Source organism: Rana temporaria, chromosome 2 (genome assembly GCF_905171775.1).
Source record: "Rana temporaria chromosome 2, aRanTem1.1, whole genome shotgun sequence".
NCBI classification, from domain to species: domain Eukaryota; kingdom Metazoa; phylum Chordata; class Amphibia; order Anura; family Ranidae; genus Rana; species Rana temporaria.
In genome coordinates, this window is record NC_053490.1 from 123,066,269 (window position 1) to 123,092,491 (window position 26,223).

At 47.2% G+C, this 26,223-nt stretch overlaps 1 protein-coding gene across 2 annotated transcripts in view; it reads right to left on the minus strand.

The window, feature by feature from the left end:
* The window catches only part of PIP4K2C (phosphatidylinositol-5-phosphate 4-kinase type 2 gamma), a 100,847-nt gene that overhangs the window by 58,693 nt on the left and 15,931 nt on the right, over positions 1-26,223 (minus strand). For both annotated transcript variants that reach the window (XM_040340903.1, XM_040340902.1), the window contains exon 3: positions 3,621-3,717. In XM_040340903.1, the coding sequence (XP_040196837.1) occupies positions 3,621-3,717 (97 nt within the window). The remainder of the gene's footprint in view (positions 1-3,620; positions 3,718-26,223) is intronic.

The window sequence follows — 26,223 nt, forward strand, 5'->3', positions numbered from 1 at the left end:
GCGGCCGAGGGACCCCAGAAGACATGGATCGAGGCCACTCTGTGCAAAACGAGCTGCACAGTAGAGGTAAGTATAACATGTTTGTTATTTAAAAAAAAAAAAAAATTCCTTTAGTAACGCTTAAAGTGCCACTGGTTCGCTCCCTCCCCCAACTTATAATGGACTGATTTTATTTTTATTTTGATAACTTCTCCCAATTCCGCTGTACTCATCTAGGTGAGAATAGAGTCCCCTGCCCTGACACATTCTACAAACTTGCTGACTAAGATGTGAATTGAGGCTTGCAAAAATAAACTGAGTGACAAGGCTCTTAGAGAGTCATGATTACTGCCCCAATGTGAATCCCCTACTATCTTGAGAAATAAGGTGGTATTAGCGGGCAAGAGGAGTTCCACTTGCAATGCATACTAGCCCATTATGCTTTTAATTTGCAGGGCGCAAAAGAGGAAGCAAAACCTATCAGAGTTTACTTCCTCTAAGTCAGTGGTTCTCAACCTGGGGGGCGGGACCCCCTTGGGGGTCAAATGATGGTTTGCCAGGGGTCATCGAATCCTGGGCTGTTCCTGAAGCCCTCACCGCTCTCCCAGCATTTTTGCAGCCATACAGCTGAGCTGTTTCTGGAGCCCGCGGCTGCCCAGTCAGCCTCTTCGCAGTCCCCCAATAAGTTCAAGGCATGGCTGGAGGGCAGAGACTAGAGGTCAGCTGACTGGTGAGGAATGTGAAGTGGGAGGGGCTGGAGGAGACCACATCTCCTGATTTCGGCATAGGTGTCACTGCTTTGAGACCCCACTTAATGAAAGACACAGAGAGTAACACTACCTGTGATTATAGTTTCTATTAAAAGTCCCCACTGCACTTCTCAGATGAGCAGATGTAAAGTGCCTTGCAAGTACTGTACCGACATTTTGCAGCTGCAGTAAAAGGAGCTGAAGCTCCGAGCGCATAGCCTGCCCTTTTCCAGTGTGCTCTTACTGTGTGTATCCTGCGGTCCACGGTGGTTCTTCCGGCTTCCCTGTCAACCACACAACACCATCCGGCCTCTCCACAGCCCCAGTGTCCTCTGTGCGCAGCGCGATGTCCAGGGAATGGATTGAAGTGCCCCCCCTTGCATCAGATGAGCCTATTTTTACTCCTGTAATTAAACTGCTTGTATTTAAATACTACACAGATGGCGCTTCCTGTTTGATCTTTCCTGCCTGACAACCCAACAAAACCCTAGAAGTGAAAAAAAGGTATTCCTTTCGCTTTAAGTACATTTTTGTTCTACATACATGCTAAGGTCCCATTGTGTATTTAAAAGTGGGGTATGCCTGTACCATGCAAGGGGGTACACATAAGGGTAATTTAAATGTGTCTTTTGAAATACAGACAACCGGAAGTAGCGACTTTGCAGGACAGTGCTTTTTGTTGATATGGGTCCCCTAAACTGGAACATGGGAAGTTTTTTATAGATGAACCAACCCTTTAAGACTAAGACAGCAGGGTCAAGGGAACAGACCACTTTTGTTTTTTCCAATGGATTCAGTTCGACGAAGAGCCTTCAGGGAGCGGTCCAATTATCACAAATTGCATATTCTATCTGTTCAAGTGCAATTCTACTTTTGCAGCCAAACTGGGAGAATATCTTCTTCGTATGTGTTACATGCCTCCCTTCACATAGCATAACTAAAGAATTATTTTTATATAGCAGCAATCTTGGTAAGAAAAATATTTTGCAGCTTCCTCCATTACTGCCTCAATGTTCTATTCATTCTGTGTCTGCCTCATCTAGGGCAGGCATATCGGGAACCAATGTAGGTAGAGACATAGGAGTAGAAGTGGCATGTCATTTTTGAGCCCTGGGCAAAGATGACTATTAACCACTTAACCCCCGGACCATATTGCTGCCCAAAGACCAGAGCACTTTTTGCGATTCGGGACTGCGTCGCTTTAACTGACAATTGCGCTGTCGTGCGACGTGGCTCCCAAACAAAATTGGCCTCCTTTTTTCCCACAAATAGAGCTTTCTTTTGGTGGTATTTGATCACCTCTGCGGTTTTTATTTTTTGCGCCATAAACAAAAATAGAGTGACAATTTTGAAAAAAAAAATGAACATTTTTTACTTTTTGCTGCAATAAATATCCCCCAAAAATATATAAAAAAACGTTCATTTCCTCAGTTTAGGCCGATACGTATTCTTCTTCTACATATTTTTCGTTAAAAAAAAAAAATCGCAATAAGCGTTTATTGATTGGTTTGCGCAAAAGTTATAGCGTTTGCAAAATACGGGGTATTTTTATTAATATTTTTTTTTTTACTAGTAATGGCGGCGATCAGCGATTTTTTTTCGGTACTGCGACATTATGGCGGACACTTCGGACACATTTTTGGGACCATTGGCATTTTTATGGCAATCAGTGCTATAAAAATGCATTGGATTACTAGAAAAAATGCCACTGGCAGTGAAGGGGTTAACACTAGGGGGCAGGGAAGGGGTTAAGTATGTTCCCTGGGTGTGTTCTAACTGTAGGGGGGGGTGGCCTCACTAGGGAAAATCACTGATCTTCTGTTCATACGTTGTATGAACAGAGGATCAGCATTTCCCCCCCTGACAGGACCTTATAATGAAAAATCGCGGGTGCCCGGCGGTGATCGCGCCCGCCGGGCAGACGCACGGGACTCGGGGGCGCCCCTAGTGGCCTACGAGAGAGCTGACATAGAGCTACGGGCTCTCGCGCAGGGGAGCCAACCTGCCGCCGTAAAACGACGCCAGGTCGGCAAGTAGTTAAAGTGGATGTAAACCCACTCTCATTCTTTCTAAACTACTGCCATAGTGCTGATCTATAAGGATATAGATGCCTCCTGCATGTGTCCTTACCTGTCAAATGTCTCCCCTCTGTCTGTTATAAGAACTGAAAAACTGCAGATTCTGTGGGTGGGTCTGTTGTCTGGAGCTCGGTGGGTGGAGTCGTGATGTCACTAACCGACTTCTGCTATGATCACTAACATCCAGTCAAAATACAGAAAAGTAACCACATGACTTCAGAAAAGGAGTGGGGGTGGGAATTGAAAAATAATGCCTGTCTCTAGGCTAGTGCATGAGATATGTAAATAACCTGTCACTCACGGCAAGGGGGCGTAACGGACTAAGGTTTTTCTCTGCAAGTCCGGTTTATTTCACTTAACAATAAAAGAGGATTGCTCAGAGATGGATTAACTCTGTGTAGCAAGACTGGACACAGATGAGAGGAAATCTTATACTGTACATTGCGACATCCATTTTAACCCTTTCATTTGGCCTAGGAATTGTGACATAGATGCACAAAGTTCTGCTTTTGTCAGGTAGCCCACTTGTTGCATGCCTAACATATAGCTAGAATTGGAGTCCAGCTTTAAAGCCAAGTTCTACTCCGATGCAGGGAACACATCAATTTGAGAAAAAGTGTTGTGTGGGCTTCCAGTAGATTTTACAAAAGGCCAAAATCAAGTTAGATACAGGTACAGTACTTACACAGCTTCATTATAGAAAATGCAGTTAATGATATACAGAATTAATAAAAAACAGAAATGCATTCATTTGTTTTCATCTGCCTTGAGATCAGCTTTAACTTTGGACATGCAAGCAAATCCAACTCTTTACCTGGTAATCCTGGTCATCTATTCCAAACCGCTCCCTGAGATTCCGAAATACTTGTGGGCAGTAGTCCTTTAATTTGAAATGACTGGGCAAGTTCTCTCTGGGAAAATAAAAAAATGACATTACATGCTGTATTTACATGTGTTTGAATATACAAGTTAGCTAGTCTCCCACTGTAGGGTAAAATTTTTAACTATTTAAAGCAGAAATACACTGCATTCGAGCACCACAAACCAAAAATGCAATTAAATACATTTTTAATATTCAAAGTAAACTCAGCCAGCTATCCAAGTTTCGATGCGAGTCCCTTCTAGCTGTTATTTTAATGGTTTATAAAACTCAATATATTAATATATGAGGGTTCATGGGATATTGCAATGCCATTGCTATGGTGGTATTTCTCGGGACCCTCTATGTGGGAATGGGTGTGAGCACATCTATCTAATACATTTTTTCAATTTTGCGCCCCCTCCCCCTTTTATTGTTTTAGAAGGAATTGGCAGTTGTCAAAGATCATTCGGATCTAACTGATTCTATAAGGCATGTCAGGATCCATATGGCTGAATTTATACATTTCATGTGGATCTCTGTATGAGAGACATTGAATATAAAATGGCAGACCTTAATATGATATGCCTTTTCAATTCATTTAATTTTTAACATGTATCTATTATTTATGATTATGTTATGTATCAGATGCAGCGGTGCATGGTGATGCTAGGGGATTGCGGTTGTCTGCGTGAGATTGCTGTTTTTTTTTCTGCCCTTCGTTTGGCAGGATAGCCAGTGGTAAACTCACTCAGTCACACATCCTTTCCATCAGTTAAAATGGCGCTGGTGTCGCCCCTGGTACCGCCTAGGGTGGTTCTCCACTCGTGGCAATACCAGAGCCCGAAACGCGATGTGCTTAGATAACTGAGGGTAGGCGAGCCGTCCACCCTACTCTCAAGAATAACCTTCTTATGCTTTACTTCTTTTGGCTACCTTTGGATATTTCTTTGTGTTTTCTTTGTTGTTTTGTGTAATGGAAAAATGTACGTCACTGTTACCAACGAGTATTGCTGAACTGTGAGATGTGAATGAACTCAATAAAATAAGTTTTACAAAAAAAAAAAAAAAAATGGCGCTGGTGCGGCTGTTCCGGGACTCACAGCGAGGCTGCACCATACCATTTGTGTTTAAATACGGTGATTCAGAACATCGCCTGTATCCCATGACCACGTCCCCATCAAGACGAAACGTTGGGAGGTGACGTTGTGACATCACCGCGTCAAGTGATCAGACCCGGAAGATACAGGCTGCATGTTCGAGGATCCGGCCGGCTTGTTTTTTGATGCTTTTATGTCTACAGTTTTGAAGTGTACATCTTTTTATTAATAAAAGCAACAATCAGCGCACAAATAATACAGTTAAACTAAAAATGTTGCAAGCTGAACACAAAAAAAGGTAATCACGACCTCAAATGTAGCAAATGAAAAAAATATGTAAGTGCAGCGCAATCAAATTCCATATAAAAGTAACTGAAGATGACACCCAGTGATACAGTGAAAACTCTTCAAACGAAAGTGATGTAACCTCCACCAACAAGAGAAATGCTTCCTTACCAGATGGGATGGACCATTTGCGTTAACAACTGGTCAAAACAGCTTGGTCTCACCATAGGAGAGAAGACGCAGATGGATCCAGCAGCGTGGCAAGTAATCCAATCGGATATGAAAAAACCGAAGTTAGGCTTACCGGTAACTCTGTTTTCAAGAGTCTTCCAGGACAGCCCTGTAGATGTAGCTCCTCCCTCCGGGACAGGAAACACAATCACCCCCAATCATAAAAGGCGGTCCTCCAGGTCCTCTCCTCAGTTCATCCAAGAATTCCTGACGGACTCTGAAAAACATAATCTTACCAACATATCGTTAGTACAAACTTCCATTTCCAGTTTAGAATAATATACACCGGGTGGGAAGCCAGGCTGTCCTGGAAGACTCTTGAAAACAGAGTTACCGGTAAGCCTAACTTCGGTTTTACCCTTTCGTCTTCCAGGACAGCCCTGTAGATGATAGACAAGAAACTTACTTATCAGGGTGGGGTTACTGCTTGGAGGACCCTCCTACCAAATGCCTGATCCTTCTCAGACATCAAGTCCAGGCGATAATGCTTGGCGAAGGTAGTATAACTTGACCACGTTGCCGCCTTGCAAATCTCTTCTGGTGAGGCTCCGCCCCTCTCGGCCCATGAACTCGAAACTGCTCTAGTCGAGTGTGCTTTAACAAATGGGGCTTGTAGGCCCTCTGACTCATAAGCCTTCTCTATTGCCATTCTGATCCATCTGGCAATAGAGGATTTTGATGCCTTATGACCCTTCTTACTACCTGAAAAATTAACAAAAAGGGAATCACTCTTCCTAAACTCTTTGGAAGCTTCTAAGTAAACTAAAAGGCACCTCCTCACATCTAGTAAGTTTTGGGGTGCTCCCTCTGAGTCTGAGGTGGAACAAAAAGAAGGAAGGACAATGTCCTGTGTCCTATGGAACTTGGACACAACTTTAGGAAGAAAACTGGGGTCTGTTTTCAAAATAATCCTATCATCAAAAATCAACAAAAAAGGCTCCAAGATTGAAAGAGCCTGTAGCTCACTCACCCGTCTGGCTGAGGTCACTGCCACCAAGAGGACCGTTTTAAGTGTGACCCATTTCAGGATGGATTTCTCCAGAGGTTCAAAAGGTTTGCCTGAGAGTGCTCTGAGCACCAATGAAAGATCCCAAGAAGGACAGGTCGAGACCCTCACTGGCCTAGATCTTGATAAGGCCTTGAAAAAACTCCTAACGTATGAATTCTGCTGAAGGGAACACTGCAAGAAGACACTCAGGGCTGCTACCTGTACCTTTAGAGTGCTAGGGGAGAGACCCAGATCTACCCCAGCCTGCAAAAAATCCAGAATAGCTGGAATACCTGGATGATCTAACTCTTGTTCTCTCATCCAGGAACAAAATCTCTTCCAAAATTTGGCATAGATTGCTCTTGTAACTGGCTTTCTGCACTGTAATAGGGTGTTTATTACTTTCTCTGAGAAACCCTCTGCTCTCAATAACTCTTCCTCAGATACCACGCAGTTAGACTCAATCTGTCTATCTGCGGGTGTAGGATTGGACCCTGCGAGATCAGATCCTTCCGGACTGGAAGGGGAAATGGAGGAAAAATGCATAGTTCCTTCAGGATTGCGAACCAAGGCCTCTTTGGCCACCAGGGCGCGATCAAAATCAAGTCTGTCGCCTCCAACCGAAATTTCTGGAGCACTGCTGCTATCATCCTTACTGGGGGGAAGGCGTAGCAGATGTTGAACCTCCAGGGATTGGAAAATGCGTCTATCCTTAAGGCCTGATCTCTGGGATCTATTGAGAAGAACTGGGTTACTTTCTTGTTCTTTTCTGAGGCAAAAAGATCTATTTCCGGAAGACCCCACCTTTGTGTTATCTGAGCAAATACTTCTTCGTTCAGGGACCATTCGTCCTGTTTCACTGGCTGGCGACTTAAATAATCTGCCAGAGAGTTTTGAGTACCCTTTAGGTGAACTGCTGTCAGTGAAAACAAGTTGGTCTCCGCCCAGGAGAGGATTTTGTTGGATATCTCTTGCAAAGCCGGACTTCTTGTCCCTCCCTGCTTGTTCAGGTACGCAACAGCCGCTGCGTTGTCCGAACGAACTTGCAGGTGATGTCCTACCAACCTTCCCTGAAATGACTCTATGGTTCTTAGAATTGCCAACAGCTCTCTTTGGTTGGAGGAACGACTTGCCTCCACAGGAGACCATGCTCCCTGGGCTACTGCTTCCCCTAGATGGGCTCCCCAGCCCCAGGCACTTGCGTCCGTAGTCACTATTACTTCCACCGGGAAGGACCAGTCTAGACCCTTGCTCAGGTTGTGATGTTTTCGCCACCACCACAACTTCCTTTTTACTTTGGCTGAGATTGGAATCAGTGACTCTAAATCTTGACTTTGGCCGCTCCAGAGACGGAGCATAAGTTCCTGTAATGGGCGTTGATGATGTCTTGCCCAAGGAACTGCAGGGAAGCAGGATGTCATGAACCCCAGGACTCTCATTACCTCTCTGATTGAAATCCACTGATTGGACTGTAGTTGGGCAACGGCCTGACTTACTTTGATAACCTTTTCCTCGGGGAGAAAAATTTTTCTCCTTACCGAAGATATCCTGTACCCCAGGTAAACCACTTCCTGGGATGGCACCAACTGGGATTTGTCCCGGTTGATTATCCACCCGAGTGAGGAGAGATATTCCTGTGCCACCAGTAAATCCTTCCCTAACTGTTGAGCCGATCTGGCTACAAACAGTAGATCGTCCAGATATGGGATTACCGTGATAGCTTGATCTCTGAGAGGGGCAAGAGCTTCTGCCAGAACCTTGGTAAAAATTCTCGGAGACGAGGATAGACCAAAGGGCAGAGCTTGGAACTGGAAGTGTTGAATCCCTAAAGTTGCCCTCACTGCTACCCTGAGAAATTTCTGGTAATCTGGATGTATAGGGATGTGCAGATAAGCATCCCTGAGATCCAGGGTCGCCATGTAACACCCCGGGAACAGACATCTTGCAACTGTAAAGATCGACTCCATCCTGAACCTTTTGTACTTTACAAATCTGTTCAGGGGCCGAAGGTTCAGGATCATCCTGAACTTCCCTGATGGTTTCTTTACTATGAAGACATGGGAATATACTCCCTGTCCCTGCTCCTCCAGGGGTACCGGAATTAGAACTCTCTGATCCACTAATTCTCCTAGCGACAGCATGAGAGCTTCTGCTTTTGCCTTTTCTCTGGGAGGATGAGTCACCCTGAAGTTCCATTGAGGCAGTGACGCAAACTCCAGTTTGTATCCGTTCTCTATTAAATTCAGAATGAACGGGCTTGAGGTTGCCTTGGTCCATTGTGGGAGGAACTGCCCCAACCTTCCTCCCACGGGGACACAGGAGTCATTGCGGTTTTGGGGGGGGTTGAGGAGGATTAAACAGGATTCCTCCTCTACCACGCCCCTTGTGGCCTGCCCAATGCTTCTTGGGTTGGCCTTCCTTTTTCTGGTTTTGCCAAAAGTTTGAACCCCTGAAGCCACGAAAAAAACTCTTTCCTTCGGCTTTTTTCTTTTTCTCAGGAAAGGCCTTCTTCCTGTCCTGAGTACGTTCTAAAGCCTCTTGGAGGCCGGGTCCAAAAAGGTGATCTCCTGAAAACGGAAGACCACACAATTTTAATTTTGAGGCGGCATCTCCCGTCCAAGTTTTTAGCCATACTGATCTTCTGGCTGCATTGACCAAGGCTGCTGACCTGGCAGCCAACTTTACTGACTCCTCTGAGGCGTCAGCTAGAAAACCCACTGCCTTGAACAAGAGTGGAAAAGATTTTAAAAGCTCTTGTCTAGAGGTACCGGCCAAGATGTGTGCCTGTAACTGGGTGAGCCAACACTCTAAGTTTCTTGCTACACAAGTAGCCGATAGAGCTGGTTTTAAACTGATCGCAGAGGCGTCCCAAGCTCTTTTCAAAAGTAGGTCCCCCCTTTTGTCCATTGGGTCCCTAAGGGAACCTAGGTCATCAAATGCCAAATCTGTCCTCCTGGAGACCTTGGCTAAAGGGGCATCCAGTCTAGGAACCTTGTTCCAAGGATGAGACACATCTGATTCGAATGGAAACCTACGTTTGAGGCTGCCTGAAAAAAAGGGTCTTCTTTCAGGTTGTTCCCACTCTCGCAGAATCATATCAATCAAAGACTTATGAACCGGAAAAACTTTGGTTCTGGTCGCATTCCCCTGATACATGAGGTCATGCCGTGAGAGCTGAACCTGTTCCTCCTGGATATCTAAAGTGTCATAGATGGCATTCAGGAGATCCCCCACATCATCCAATGACAATTTGTATCTGGCCGCCCTGGAGGAATCCTCCTCTCCCTCTGATTCAGATGCTGAACCTGCCTGAGAGGAAACAACTGATCTGGGAGTTCTGTCTCTAATTTCCTCCTCTTCCTCCTGAATTTGTAAGGAAGGAGTACTAGAGGCCCTAGTTAGGGACGGGGCTGGAACCTGCATCCTATCAATCAGTCCCTTAAACGACTGAAATGTGGATGCCATCTCATCTTTAAAAGATGATAACATTTGGTTACAAGTGGTTAACGAACTTTCTTTAACCAAGCTATTAACACAGTCAGGACATAAAGGCTTATCCCAATTAGAACTTAGCTTTGTCCCACACACTGCACATTTCTTCCTAGGAGGCTGGTTCTTATCATGGGCCTTGACCTGTTAAAATAAACAACACAGTTTGACCACATTACAACCAGCTAAACCTTCATTCACCACTGTGACAAGGTTCCTAGAAGGTGCAAAAGAAAAAACCTCCACCAAACAGGTTCACCACCTAGGGGGGGGGGGTATCTGGGGTAAAAATCCCCTACCTATCAGAGTAAGCCATGTGCCGTCACCAGGCCTTACCTGAGAGGTACCGGTGCCTGCTGGACCAGGATCGGAAATAGCCGCTGCTGCCTCCATGGTCCTGTGTAATCGTTTTCAGTCTCCCTGAACAAACACCAGCGCCGGGTCCTTCGAGTCTCCTCCGCGCCCTTTTTTGAAGTAGGAACGATACTTCCGGGCGCCCCCTGATGACGCGCTTCCGCCGAGAATACTCCTTCCTCTCTTTGGAACGCATGGAACCCGCCCCCTCATCGAATACCGGAAGCGGCGCGCCGAATCGATGGCGTCTCTCACCCTCGCGGCCACGCCACCCGGATCACTACAGGGGACGGATCCCACCGTCAACGGGGTCCGACTCTCGCCGAGCTCACGGCGGAGGAGACTCCAGCTACGCTCTCTACCCCTAGGGCCAGAGGAGTGCTGAAGGCTGAGGTAGGTTCTCTCACATAAAAAACAAACAAACACGTTCCCTGATTGTATCTCCTCCCGTCCGGCAGGAAACACAAAAAACTGAGGAGAGGACCTGGAGGACCGCCTTTTATGATTGGGGGTGATTGTGTTTCCTGTCCCGGAGGGAGGAGCTACATCTACAGGGCTGTCCTGGAAGACGAAAGGGTAAAACAACAGAAAACACAATCTCAGTGTAGACTGTTTGTATGTAATTCCAAGGATAAAAAAGTTCACTATACAGCAAAAATCCAGGACTGGACAATAGTCACAGGGAAATCCACTGGAGGACTACCGTCTGGTATAGTGAATGAGATTAAAACCATAAAAAAGCATGGCACGTAGCCGTGGTGTACAGCCACAAACGGCAATGGAAAGGACGCGGGTGACGTCATAAAGCTCCTCCCCCGTACGCACGTTACGTTATTGGTTTTCGTCAGCGGTGGGTGGAGCCAAGGCGTCACCCGACTTCTAGATATACTATCCATTCTAGACGTCACCCAAAACTTACTATGGGGCTTCCATTGTCAGGGCTAGACTGGAGGGCCGCAGAATAGGCGAGTATAGAAATCTTATCTTTACAGGGTTAGATAGATTGGGCCAAATTCTCAAAAGAGATACGCAGGCGGAACTGCTGTTCAGCCTGCTTATCTCTGTGCCTAACTTTGGAAACGATCCTCAAAAGGCTTTTTCCAAAGTTAGGCAGAAGATCTGACATGTGTAATGCCGCGTACACACCATCACTTTATGTGATGGAAAAAAATGACGTTTTCAAAAACGTCACTTTAATTCACCGTGTGTGGGGGAAAACGTCATTTTATGTCTTGTAAAAAACGACCAAAAAAAATTCAAGCATGCTTCAATTTTATGTGTCGTTTTTCAAAAGTGCACTTTTTACTTCACAGAAATTGACCGTGTGTAGCAAAAAACGTCGTTTTCTAAGACGTTTTTTCATCCACGCATGCCCAGAAGCTACTTATGAAGCAAGCTTCAATGGTAAAACGTGGTGGAACGTAACCTCACTTTGCAAGATCATTGTGAGAAAACGATGGTGTGTAGGCAACTTCGTCTTTGAAAATTGAAGTTTCAAAAACGTCATTTTTTACTTCACAGAAAGTGTCGTTTTTTTTCATCACATAAAGTGATGGTGTGTATGCGGCATCAGACACTTACACTGTCAGATCTTAGGATGCAGTACCGCATCCGCCGCTGGGGGCATTTCTCATTGAAATGCAGCTTTGAGTATGCAAATGAGGACTTAAGCAGATCCACAAAGTTTTTAAGCATTGTGATTTCTGCGTAAGTTCCGATTTGCTTGCGCAAAACTAGGGCTGGTTTTACAATGTGGAAAGTTAGTAACACCATGTAAAAGCCCATTCAAGCGACGGCATTTGGTATGCATTCCTGAGGGAGAACTCCACAGCAATTTGTAAAATCAAAACCGGCATGGGTTCCCCCCCAGGAGCATACCAGGCCCTTAGGTCTGGTATGGGTTGTAAGGAGACCCCCCCTACGCCGAAAAATCGACGTAGGGGGTCCCCCTACAATCCATACCAGACCCGTATCCAAAGCACGCTACCCGGCCGGCCAGGAATGGGAGTGGGGACAAGCGAGCGCCCCCCCCCCCTCCTGAGCCGTGCCAGGCCGCATGCCCTCAACATGGGGGGGTTGGGTGCTCTGGGGCAGGGGGGCGCACTGCGGGCCCCCCCACCCCAGAGCACCCTGTCCCCATGTTGATGAGGACAGGACCTCTTCCCGACAACCCTGGCCGTTGGTTGTCGGGGTCTGCGGGCGGGGGGCTTATCGGAATCTGGGAGTCCCCTCAAATAAGGGGGCCCCCAGATACCGGCCCCCCACCCTAAGTGAATGGATATGGGGTACATCGTACCCCTACCCATTCACCTGGAGGCAAAGTGATAGTTATTAAACACACAACACAAGGGTTTTTAAAATCATTTATTAGTCTGCTCCGGAGGCCCCCCCTGTCTTCTTTAGCTCTAATACCAGGGAGGGCTTCCTCTTCCGCTCTCCGGGGGTCTTCTCTGCTCTCCAGGGGGGGGGCTTTTTCTTCCGCTCTCCGGGGGGGGGGGGGTCTTCTCCGCTCTCCGGGGGTCTTCTTCTATCTTCGCCGCTGTTGACTCGGCGCACTCCGGTTCTTCTCCAGCTGTCCGGTGCCTTCTCCTTCAGCGCTGGCTGCCTGCTATCTTCGTGTGTTAGCTCAATTACTAGCAGGCAGCCAGCGCGGTCTTCTGTGACGTCATCTTCTTCTCTTCTCTTTTCTCCTCCCTTCTTCCGATGTTGACCCGACGCCTCTTGTCACTGCAATGATGGAAGCGCGCCTTGCATCCCATTTATATAGGCCTCACCTTCCCATCATGCTCCGGTAGGTACCCACGTGGTGGGTGCCTACCCACGTGGGTACCTACCGGAAGCATGATGGGACGGTGAGGCCTATATAAATGGGATGCAAGGAGCGCTTCCATCATTGCCGTGACAAGAGGCGTCGGGTCAACATCGGAAGAAGGGAGGAGAAAAGAGAAGAGAAGAAGATGACGTCACAGAAGACCGCGCTGGCTGCCTGCTAGTAATTGAGCTAACACACGAAGATAGCAGGCAGCCAGCGCTGAAGGAGAAGGCACCGGACAGCTGGAGAAGAACCGGGGTGCGCCGAGTCAACAGCGGAGAGCGGCGAAGATAGAAGAAGACCCCCGAAGAGCGGAGAAGACCCCCCACGGAGAGCGGAAGAAAAAGCCCCCCCCCCGGAGAGTGGAGAAGACCCCCCCCGGAGAGTGGAGAAGACCCCCGGAGAGTGGAAGAAGAAGCCCCCCCTGGTATTAGAGCTAAAGAAGACAGGGGGGGCCTCCGGAGCAGACTAATAAATGATTTTAAAAACCCTTGTGTTGTGTGTTTAATAACTATCACTTTGCCTCCAGGTGAATGGGTAGGGGTACGATGTACCCCATATCCATTCACTTAGGGTGGGGGGCCGGTATCTGGGGGCCCCCTTATTTGAGGGGACTCCCAGATTCCGATAAGCCCCCCGCCCGCAGACCCCGACAACCAACGGCCAGGGTTGTCGGGAAGAGGTCCTGTCCTCATCAACATGGGGACAGGGTGCTCTGGGGTGTGGGGGCCCGCAGTGCGCCCCCCTGCCCCGAGCACCCAACCCCCCCATGTTGAGGGCATGCGGCCTGGCACGGCTCAGGAGGGGGGGGGCGCTCGCTCGTCCCCACTCCCATTCCTGGCCGGCCGGGTAGCGTGCTTTGGATACGGGTCTGGTATGGATTGTAGGGGGACCCCCTACGTCGATTTTTCGGCGTAGGGGGGGGTCTCCTTACAACCCATACCAGACATAAGGGCCTGGTATGCTCCTGGGGGGGGAACCCATGCCGGTTTTTTCTTTGAAAATTGGCATGAGTTCTCCCTCTCAAGAATGCATACCGAGCGACGCTGTCAATTTTTTTTTTTATTTGTTTTCCCGGCGCATATTTTTTTTTTCACCCGTCGCAACTTTATTGTCCCGTCGCAATCCACAAAGCCCGGCGTAAATTACGTTCGCGCGCAGCACGTCAGGAAAATTACGTCACACGCATGCGCAGTACGGCCGGCGCGGGAGCGCGCCACATTTAAATTGTAATCGCCCCCCGGAGAGGAGGACCGCCTTGCGACGGAGGCACTTAAGTTACACGGCCTGAAATTTCTAGGTAAGTGCTTTGTGGATCGGGCACTTAGGTAGAAATTTTAAGGCCGTGTAACTTAACTGCTGAAAGTTAAGTTAGGCAGCTTTTTTGAGAATTTGGCCCATTATGCTTAGAATGGGGGTGGGAGAAGGTTTAAAATGAGTTAGGTTTTGCCTTTACGTCCACTTTTCCAGCTTAAAAGGACTTTTATAAAAATAATCTGACTGCTTTTAAAACCTCCATTTTGTCAAAACATTAGCTTCTGTGGCAGTGTGTGCTTTGTTAGATTTAAAGCAGAACTTCAGTCATTTTTTTCCTCTTTCCATCTATTAAATCTTCTGCCCTTGTTGTTTTAACTTTGGATAGTAAAACATTTTTTTCTGCCAGTAAATACCTTATACAGCCCACTTCCTGTTTCTTGTCTGGGAAAAAGCCGAGGCTTATGACATCCTGCACAGCTCTCTCTCTCACTCTCGTGAGAGTTTGCCAGGAAGGAAGGGGGGATGGGTCATAAGGGCTACAGAGCTGTGCTTCTGTGTAAATCCAGGAAGCGAACAGGCAGCAGCTTCAGCTGCCCACAGTTAAAATGGATGCAGCCAGACTCTGTGGAGGGAGATTTCTGCAGCATATTTGGCAAGTACAGAATCACAGTATATTAGTGGTGCAACGGATCGTCATAGAAAAGTCCCCTGCTTCGGCCTAGTTCCGGAGCGGCGGCCATCTTGGTACACACGGCGGCAGCTGTCTTTCTTTCACATTAACAAGCATGTAAGGTCAGCAGATTTGCTGCTGCTTTTAAAATTTAACATGTAAACAGTCCGTCAGATTTACAAATACTGTATTTAAAGCGGGGGTTCACCCTTAGAGGGCACTTTTCCCCCTTAGATTCCTGCTCGTTTTTACTAGGGGAATCGGCTATTTATTTTAAAATATGTGCAGTACTTACCCGTTTACGAGATGCATCCTCTCCGTCGCTTCCGGGTATGGGCTTCGGGAATGGGCGTTCCTTCTTGATTGACAGGCTTCCGAGAGGCTTCCGACGGTCGCATCCATCGCGTCACGATTTTCCGAAAGAAGCCGAACGTCGGTGCGCAGGCGCAGTATAGAGCCGCACCGACGTTCGGCTTCTTTCGGCTACGAGTGACGCGATGGATGCGACCGTCGGAAGCCTCTCGGAAGGCTGTCAATCAAGAAGGAACGCCCGCTCCCGAAGACCCATACCCGGAAGCGACGGAAGAAGATGCAGCTCGAAAACGGGTAAGTACTGCTCATATTTTAATACAAATAGTCGATTCCCCTAGACCGAACGAGCAGGAAGCTAAGGGGAGAAAAAAATTTATTTTACAAATGGGTGAACTCCCGCTTTAAGCACATGAGCTCCATTTTGTGTTGAAAATAACTGAAATATAAAACTCAGGTAGGTGTAACAAGATAAGTCTTTTTTTTGTGCCGATCCGAAAAATGATCCGATCCGTGACTCTGATCCGAGGATCATTTGATCTGATCCGTGAGTTTTTTGATCCGTTGCACCCCTACAGTATATATAAAATATGCAAAGTGGTTGGGGGGGGGGGGGGAAGCTTCAAAATGGCAGAGATGTTTTTATTACAACTTTTGTGGGCAGACTGCAGTTCCTCTTTTACCACCTGAGGCCCGCGCTATAGCCGAATGACGGCTACAGCGCGGACCTCAAAATCCAACAGGACGTCTATTGACGTCCGCCCCTTTCCTCGTTGATGCGCGCAGCGGGGAAACTCTGTGCTGGCCGTGTTCCTTGGACACAGCCAATCACAGATCGCCGTGAACGGCCAATCGGAGTGGCCGTTCGGTAGGCGATCTGTGCGGCCAATGAGAGATGATCTCATATGTAAACATATGAGATCATTTCTCATTGCCGGCTCTCACAGAGACAGCGTCCTGTCAGGGAGAGGGGAGACCGATCTGTGCCTCTTGTACATAGGGACACAGATCGTTCACCTCCCCCAGTCACCCCCCCTCCCCCACAGTTAGAACACTATATAGGGAATACATTTAACCCCTTCCTCACCCCCTAGTGTTAACCCCTTCAATGCCAGTCACATTTATACAGTAATTAGTGCATATTTATAGCACCGATCGCAGTATAAATGTGAATGGTGCCAAAAATGTGTCAAAAGTGTCCGATGTACCGCCATAATGTCGTAGTCCCAAAAAAAAAAAAAAAAAAAAAAAAAAAAAAAAAAAAAATCGCAGATCGCCGCCAATACTAGTAAAAAAAAATAAATAATAATAATTCTGTCCCCTATTTTATAAGCGCTATAACTTTTGCGCAAACCAGTCGCTTATTGCGATTTTTTTCCAAAAATATGTAGAAGAATACGTATCAGACTAGACTGAAAAAAATTTTTATTTTTTTTTTAAATTGGGATATTTATTATAACAACAAATAAAAAATATTGTATTTTTTTTCAAAATTGACGTTTTTTGTTTATAGCGCAAAAAATAAAAAACCGTAGAGGTGATCAAATACCACCAAAATACAGCTCTACTTGTGGGGAAAAAAGGACATCAATTTTGTTTGGGGGGCCACGTCGTACGACCGCGCAATTGTCAGTTAAAGCGACGCAGTGCCGGAAACTGAAATTTCACCTGGGCAGGAGGGGGGTATATGTGCCCAGTAAGCAAGTGGTTAAGGAAATTTGCTTTTATGGTTGTGTGCCAATGTGCGCTTGTTGACCTTTAAGCAGTTGAATGCATTTTAGGTACTCCTGGAAATCTTCAAGATGTACGTAGTGGTCAATTCAAAAGTCCTTTACTCATTTTAGAGATGGCATTTCTGTACAGTGACATGGCACACAAACCTCTAAAGCTGATGGTTTAATTTACAGTGAAGAGAGGCTGAAAGCCCAACTTTGGTTCTTTATCTCTGAGCACATTTTATTTTCTGTGCCTATGCCAAGCTGCCTGTGTTAGTCATGTGTGGAATCCAGATGCTAAAAGACAGTATCAGAGCTGTTGGATGATCAGAATTTGTGCTTGATAAATGCTGTAGGCAATCACAAGATGTCCTTGAGTACTTTCATGTGATTCATTGTTGGTTAGCTGCCAAATAGCACTGCTAAATCTTTGGTATCTCGTCTATTGCACTGTATAATTGGTAAATGTTCCCTTTGCTTGGACTCTAGAAACTAGACGGCTTTTCTGCAGTGTGCATACTTTGGGTAGAGTGGTGTATCAGAGGAATAAAAGCACAGTTTGTACTTGGTGAGTGCCCAGTTTTTAAGCCTAGGTAATTTGCAGTCCATTTCCTAGATTACATCCAATGGTACCCAGAATTGGTAAATCTTTCTACAAAAAAAAAAAAAAAAAGCTATTGCAATTTGTTGGTAGTAGATATGTTTTTGTGCAGCTTTAGAAAGCCAACATTGCAGGCCAATTACTTGTTATTAGTAAAACTGATTTGGGTGGTCTGACAAACTTTCTTTTTGAGGATCAGCTATGCAGTTTACATCATCCATGATTTTTTGACCTTGACCACTCACCCAAATATTGAGAAGGAGCTTCTTTTGCCATCAAAACAGCCCTGACCCATCGAGGCATGGATGTCACTAGACCTTTTAATGCATGCAGTGGTATCTGGCACAAGGCCAACAGTAGCAGATCCTTTTAGTACTGTAAATTTTAAGATTGGGCCTCCGTGGATCAGACTTTTATTCAGTACATCTCCCAGATATGCAACTAAATTGGGGCTGGAGAATTTGGAGGCCCAGATAACACCTCAAACTCGTCGTTGTGTTTCTAAAACCAATCTTGAACCATTTTTGCAGTGTGGCAGGACACACTTTATCCTGCTGAAAAAGGCCACTGCCATCAGGCAATACCATTTCCGCGAGGGGCTGTACTTGCTCAGCACCAATGTTTAGGTAGGTGTCAAAGTAACATCCACGCAAATTGGAGGACCCAAGGTCGGCTTTCCTTCTTTCATTACCGCACCGTGGTGCCATCTTTTCACAAGGTAATCGACGCACAAACACCAGGCCATCCACATGATGTAAAAGAAAACCTTAGTTAGACTTGCTGGTAATGGTATTTTTAGGAGTCTTTCAGGAGAGCACCTGGAGAAACACACTTTCCCAGGAAACACTGCAATCAAGGTCTTTTAAGGCAGGACACTTCCACAATGGTCGTAATCGAGAAACCTTCTTGCTGAAAGACAGATTTCTAAAAATAGGATTTTTGTACTCACCGTAAAATCCTTTTAAGCTTCACCCCAAAACAAAAACAGAGCTCCTCAACAGAGGAGTCGCAGCTCTAAACAGCCGCCTGCAAAACTTTGCGGCCGAAAGAAGCATCCAAAGATGCACTCACATCAACCTTGTAAAATTTTGTGAAAGTGTGAACGGAGGACCAAGTCGCCGCCTTACACACCTGGGAAACAGACGCTTGATGTCGGAAAGCCCAAGAGGCACCCATTGCCCTGGTCGAATGAGCCGTGACAGAAAAGGGGGGCGCCCGACCCTTTATGGCGCAAGCTTGAATCACGATGTCGGATCCACCTCGAGATGGTGGCCGACGAGACCGCCGGGCTCTTCTTGGGACCGGCCACCGAAATAAACAGTGAGTCTGACCTCCGGAACGGAGCAGTAGCAGATAAGTATACAATCAGAGCTCGGACAACGTCCAAGGAATGCAACGCCGCCTCTTTAGGATGCGACGACGAGGACACAAGAATGGAAGTACAATGGCCTCATTGAGATGGAGGGAGCCTGAAGTGCTTTTAATCCATTGTGCAGCATCTTTGCCCTTTCAGTGAGTGTCCGAGACACCAGGGCCCCAACCATCGTTGGACACACAGCCAAGCCCACCACAATGTATAGGTTGCGGGTGACCGCCTCAGCCTTCTTGTCCGCAGGGTCCTTGAAAGCAGGAGCCCCTTTAACCGGAATCGTGGTTACCTTGTTTTATCTGGACACAGAAGAGGTAAATTTTTTCAGAAAACTCTCCTCAAGAAGGTAACGCACTGAAACACTCTTAGCGACTGAAAAAAACCTGTGTTTTGTCCCACTCCCTTGTATAAAAGTTTGTCTAGATAAGACACACAAGGAAACACCTTAGCAGTGCAGGTTGGCTTACGGAACCCGAAAGGGACCGACGCCTCTGTTGCTTCCGCAGACGCCTCTATCTTTAGGAGTATCTCACACTGCGGTGATAAGATCACCTACCAGAGCTTTTTCGCGTGTTGACCCGGAGTCATCCTCACTGTCCTCCTCCGATTCAGATGTACTGCCTTTAGGGGGCTCGTATTGCGAACCAGAATTGGAACTGGAATCAGAACTGTACTGGGGCGGTGAGAGCTCCCCGCTGCTCTCATCGGTCTGGGTGAGCATTTGGTGTGCCTCTTGTGGGGTGTATAATCTTCTGGAAATGGTGGCTGGCTCTATGACAGGGCTTCAACGACAAGGACTAATAGGCTGTAAGTCAGCTAGAAATTGGCTGCACGTCAGGCACTGCTTGGCTCACGGGACAGGTACTCAGAGACAGGGGCGACAGGTACTCTTAAAGGGGGGGGCCACAGGTACTCTTTATTCCAGGGGGGGGGGGGCGACAGGTACTCTTTATTCCAGGGGGGGGGGCGACAGGTACTCTTTATTCCAGGGGGGGGGGCGACAGGTACTCTTTTTTCCGGGGGGGGGGGGGGGCGACAGGTACTCTTTATTCCAGGGGGGGCGACAGGTACTCTTTATTCCAGGGGGGGGGCGACAGGTACTCTTTATTCCAGGGGGGGGGGGGCGACAGGTACTCTTTATTCCAGGGGGGGGGGGGGGGGGGGACAGGTACTCTTTATTCAGGGGGGGGGGCGACAGGTACTCTTTATTCCAGGGGGGGGGGCGACAGGTACTCTTTATTCCAGGGGGGGGGGGGGGCGACAGGTACTCTTTATTCAGGGGGGGGCGACAGGTACTCTTTATTCCAGGGGGGGGGCGACAGGTACTCTTTATTCCAGGGGGGGGGGGGCGACAGGTACTCTTTATTCCAGGGGGGGGGGGGGGGGCGACAGGTACTCTTTATTCCAGGGGGGGGGGGGGCGACAGGTACTCTTTATTCCAGGGGGGGGGCGACAGGTACTCTTTATTCCAGGGGGGGGGGCGACAGGTACTCTTTATTCCAGGGGGGGGGGGGCGACAGGTACTCTTTATTCCAGGGGGGGGGGGCGACAGGTACTCTTTATTCCCGGGGGGGGGGGGGGGGGGCGACAGGTACTCTTTATTCCAGGGGGGGGGGGGCGAACAGGTACTCTTTATTCCAGGGGGGGGGTGACAGGTACTCTTTATTCCAGGGGGGGGGGGCGACAGGTACTCTTTATTCCGGGGGGGCGACAGGTACTCTTTATTCCGGGGGGGCGACAGGTACTCTTTATTCCGGGGGGGCGACAGGTACTCTTTATTCCGGGGGGGGGGGGGGACAGGTACTCTTTATTCCGGGGGGGGGGGACAGGTACTCTTTATTCCGGGGGGGGGGGGCAGGTACTCTTTATTCCGGGGGGGGGGGGGCGACAGGTACTCTTTATTCCGGGAGGGGGCGACAGGTACTCTTTATTCCGGGGGGGGGGGGGCGACAGGGACTCTTTATTCCGGGGGGGGGGGGGCGACAGGTACTCTTTATTCCGGGGGGGGGGGGGCGACAGGTACTCTTTATTCCGGGGGGGGGGCGACAGGTACTCTTTATTCCGGGGGGGGGGGCGACAGGTACTCTTTATTCCGGGGGGGGGGGGCGGCAGGTACTCTTTATTCCGGGGGGGGGGGGCGACAGGTACTCTTTATTCCGGGGGGGGGGGGGCGGCAATCTGGGCACAGTAGTGACACTTAGTAACACTAACTCACTCTTCTGATTTCTCCTTCTCACACTGGATTGGCGTGGAGAACACAGCAACAGCAGTTACAGTGATTGAACACAGCCGGTCACGTGGTAAAGAGACAATTTTCAATTGCCTCTTTACCCTGATCAAGGCTGGGGTTTGTCCAAGGGACGAGCCTCGTCCCCGATCACAGCATATGACGTCCACCCGGAGGGAGGGAAGGTTCCTGCCGACGTCATTTGACCATGGCTCTGGAAGGAACGGGTTAAAGGAGGCCTCTTCCCTGGACCTGTAGAGCACTCTGCCAGAAAACCTTTGGGCATTTTTAGATACGTGCCCAAAGTGCTGGGTCCCAGAGTCCAGTCCTACAAGAGAGGCATTACAGGGAAAAACCTGTTCTTCCACGAGGCCCAAGTACCATGCATTTTTGGCTTTTTTGGCACTTTTGGATGGATCCAGATTGTGTAGCTCCTTAACCCCCGCAGGGATCCTCCAGCAGAGCTTTCTTCTTAGCACATCTTTAACCGTGACCAACCCCTTAGAGACACTGGGGGGAAAAAACTGAGGTACTCCCGGTATGGGAGGGGTTATATAGAGGGGAACTCCCTGTCTTGGGTGTGCCAGTGTAAAATCACCTGAAGGTGGAACATAACCCATTAACAAGGCTCTGTGTCCACTGAACTACAAAAAAGAAAAGAAAGCGAACAACTACTAAACAAGGTGTACTACTTCTAAACAATGTAGAGGTATCTCACTGGAGTGCCTTTAAGCAGGACAAAGAGGCCAGGATGATGTCCTGATCAGGGTGGAAGGAGGTTACCACCCTAGGGTGAAACTGAGGCCTGGGGGCCTCAAAACCATATTGTGGTTATGAGGAACGATGAAGGGTTCTTAAAGAGGTTGTAAACCCACATTTCTGACTTTTGCCTACAGGTAAGCCTATAATAAGGCTTACCTGTAGGTATAAAGAATATCTCCTAAACCTGTATGGTTTAGGAGATATTCCCCTCACAATGCGCCGCTGATTGCAGCGGCGCATGCGCAGGGGGGATCCTCGGCTGAAGGGCCGGCATGCCGCAATGAAATCTCCCGCTCGCATGCGCGGAAGTGACGTCATCGGCGCTCCAGCCAATCACAGCGCTGGAGCGGCGAAAACCCGGAAGACACGCTCGGTGTGGACCAGGTAAGTTCCCTACACCTCGTTCCGAGGTAAGTATTTCATAATGAGCTAATATGCGGTGCATATGGCTTTTGCCTTGCAGGTGTAAAAAAAAAAAAAAAAAGTGTATATGCGGGTTTACAACCGCTTTAACAGGATAAGGCCTGCCAAGTCTGAGGCCAGGCTTGCTGACATTAGTAAGGTTGGCCAAGGAAATATCCCTAATGGGCTTAACAAGATGCTTCTGTAAAGCCAATCAAATTGAGATTCCAAGGTGAGACAAGTGTACAAAACTGGGAGATGTGAGCCACCCTTCGAACAAAAGCGTTTTCCATGGCCAGCGGTCTCTGAAAGAATGACAAACCCTGACACTTGCCTCCCTTCAGGCTGTTCAAAGCCAAATGTTGCTCCAGCCCACATTGGAGAAATTATCGAATATGTCCCATTAGTATCATCTAGGGCAGGGGTAGGCAACCTCTGCACTCCAGCTGTGGTGAAACTACAAATCCCATCATGCTTCTGCCTCTAGGAGTCATGCCCATTACCAGTTTATTATATTTAACCGCCTAAGGACCACCCACGGTATATATACAAACACACACATACACACACACATCGGCAGAATGGCACGGACAGGCATAATCACGTACTTGTACATGGCCCTTTTAAATGCCTGCCATGTGGTCACGAGTGCGCCAGCGCACTCGCAACCCTAGCGCCTTCCCCATGAGTCGGACCGTGGGTCGCGCAAGCTCGATAGCCGTGGGGATCCCCGCAATCGTCTCACGGAGGTATAGAGCGGGGAGATGCTTGCGTAAACAAGCATCTCCTTGCTCTGCCTAGTGAGAATGACACTGATCTCGGCTCCGTGTACTCGGAGCGGAGATCAGTGTCATGTGACACAGAGCCCATCCCGTCTACAGTAAGAATCACTATGCAGGGAACACTTAACCCCTACAGCGCCACCTAGTGGTTAACCCCTTCACTGCCATTTTCACAGTAACCAATGCATTTTTATAGCACATGGTCTCAAAAAGTGTCCACCGTGTCGCAGTCACAAAAAAAACAAAAAAAAAAAAACACACACACACACACTGATCGCCGCCATTACTAGTAAAAAAATGTATATATATATATATATATATATATATATATATATATATATATATATATATATATATATATATATATATATATATATATATATATATATATATATATATACATATACACACATACATACATATACATACATACACATACACACACATATATATATAATCATACATATATATATATATATATATATATATCATACATATATACACACACATATACACATGCCATAAAACTATCCCCTATTTTGTAAACGCTATAACTTTTGCGCAAACCAAACCCTTATTGCGATTATTTTTTTTTACCAAAAATCTGTAGAATACGTATTGGCCTAAACTGAGGGAAATATTTTATTATATATTTTTTGGGGATATTTATTATAGCAAAAAATATTGAATTTTTCTCAAAATTGGCGCTCTATTTTTGTTTATAGCGCAAAAAAAAAAAAAAAAAAAAAACGCAGAGGTGATCAAATACCACCAAAAGAAAGCTCTATTTGTGGGAAAAAAGGACATCAATTTTGTTTGGGAGCCACGTCGCACAACCGCGCAATTGTCAGTTAAAGCGACGCAGTGCCTAATCGCAAAAATGATCCGGGGGTGAAGTGGTTAAGATTTAATATTTCGAAGATATGATGTGGGTTAAATGAGAGTTCTTTGACCAAGATTGAAAGCTTTAACACAATAACAACATTTATTGGTGAGTAGTTTAAAGTCTAATACACAGCCATCTATAGTCTACACCAAGGAAAAAATTATTAGGTTAAAATAAAAGACTTGCATGACGGAAAACAGTATACAGATACAAGTACAAGAGAGATTTCCCATATAGGTTTTATTCACGTTACTGCTCTGCCATAGAGTGTGTGTTTCTCTCCCGTCTAGTCTGTGTATATCATAGGATGTTGCCTCAATGGTTGGCATGGCATGGCTCCGATTGGTGGGCTTACCCATTCCTGGTTAAAGCGGAGCTCCACCCTAAAGTGGAACTCCCGCTGATTGGAACCCTCCCCCCCCTCCGGTGTCACATCTAAAGACAGGTATTTGCACCTACTTCCGGCCACACAGTCTCGGGCAGACTGCAGGCAGGACGTCACCTCCCCCCCGTTGTGTTCTGGGAACAGTCGACTCCCAGTACACAGCGGGAGCCAATCGGTAGGGAACCGGGCAGTGAAGCCGGAGCGCTTCACTTCCTGGTTCCCTCACCGAGGATGGCGATCGCTCATTCTCTGCTTCGGACAGCGCTGGACTCCAGGACAGGCAAGTGTCCCGATATTAAAAGTCAGCAGCTGCAGTATTTGTAGCTGTTGGCTTTTAATATTTTTTTTTCAGCGGACATTCGCTTTAAAGGACTGGCTACATCTATACTTTGCAACAGTCAGCCCCCTTTAATGCAAATCCTTGGCTATTCTGAGCGGGAGATTAACTTGAATTTTCCCGGGAAGTAAAGTATTTATTACGGGTTGGCCTCCCTCCATTGCATATCCCAGCATGGGATCCATTGAAGTTAGTATGTGTAGAACAATGAGTTTTGGGACCCATTGTTTGTATACACAAGCTTAGGCACCGAATCGTCAAACAGACACTTCTGTGAAGCTATGTTGCACGCCCTCCATAGATACAAGCTAAATGAAATATATTCATAAATTACAATATTTTACAGTTGTTGAGATTTCACATAATCTCATAAGACAAAAAACGTTTTTTGTCAGTGTCCTGCAATGTCTCACGGGACTTGTAGTTTCACCACAGCTGGAGGGCCTGATCTAGGGTCAAACTTTCATGCCTACCACCAGCTGAAGTAAGCCTAAGTGTGTTGATACAAATGCCAGAAATTAGCATTTAAGTTGCCCTGCACGGATTTCTGGTATTTGTATTATGACAATAAGGCTCAGTTCACACTTGTGCGATGCAGCAAACCCTGTGAATTCAGTGCGGGCTCCCACATCGCACCCAAATCGCTGGCGATTCACGCGGTTCTCTGCGAACCGCTGCGAGTGTCAATACAAAGTTAATGACACCCCCAGATGGGTTCGCAGATCACAGTGGGAACTGGTGCAGGAATCAGATCGCATAGATGCGAAAACCTGTGCGATCCAATTCCAGTGCAAACCAGAAAAAGGGTCCTGCACCATTTTTGTGCAAATACAACGCGACTTCAGCCAGTTTGTATGGCTGAAATCGCATTGCACAGACATTGCATGTAATCCGCACAGCATTGAGGTGCGAATCAGATGCAATGTTTGGCATCGCACTAGTGTGAACCGGCACTAAGTGTTGCGGAATCACTGTATATGTATGTAGATTTAATTGTATTTTGGCTGTACTGATTGGTTTTGGGTTTTAAGCAATAAGTGTGTCAATAGACCTGGAGAAAGGTTGATTTCCTGGCCTGAAGCAGCAAAGTAGTAACAGAGCCAGAGAAACCCCAATCTCCCAGAATGTGTGCTTTAACAGCTAAAAATTCAAGCCAGTGATAGCAAAGCAGGATGGTAAATTGGTCCTTTACATTACAGGTCTGGTCGGTCTGGAAGTGTCATCCAGATAACAGAATGTCTAAAACCAAGTCCTTTTGGGACAATTTGGTGCCATTGGGATAGCTGGAACACCTTACAGCTTCATCCTGCAAAGCAGCTGAGGAAGAATCCATAGCAGTAGGAAGGCGTACATATCAACTGTAATTTGGCCCTAAACACCTTGGGGTGAAAAGACCATTACCCCACATGCAGATGTTGATGACTGACAAAGTCGGCTTGTCAACTGATTGAGGGGATGTGAACAAGGATTGAACGTGCCTTCTGGCCAAAGCCGTAATTGGGTCTACTTCTTGGAAAAGTCACACCACTGGTGCCCCCCTGATGGGTAATGCAAGCGACAGTTGTGGCACTGTCCAACTGAACCGTCATCAGTCAAC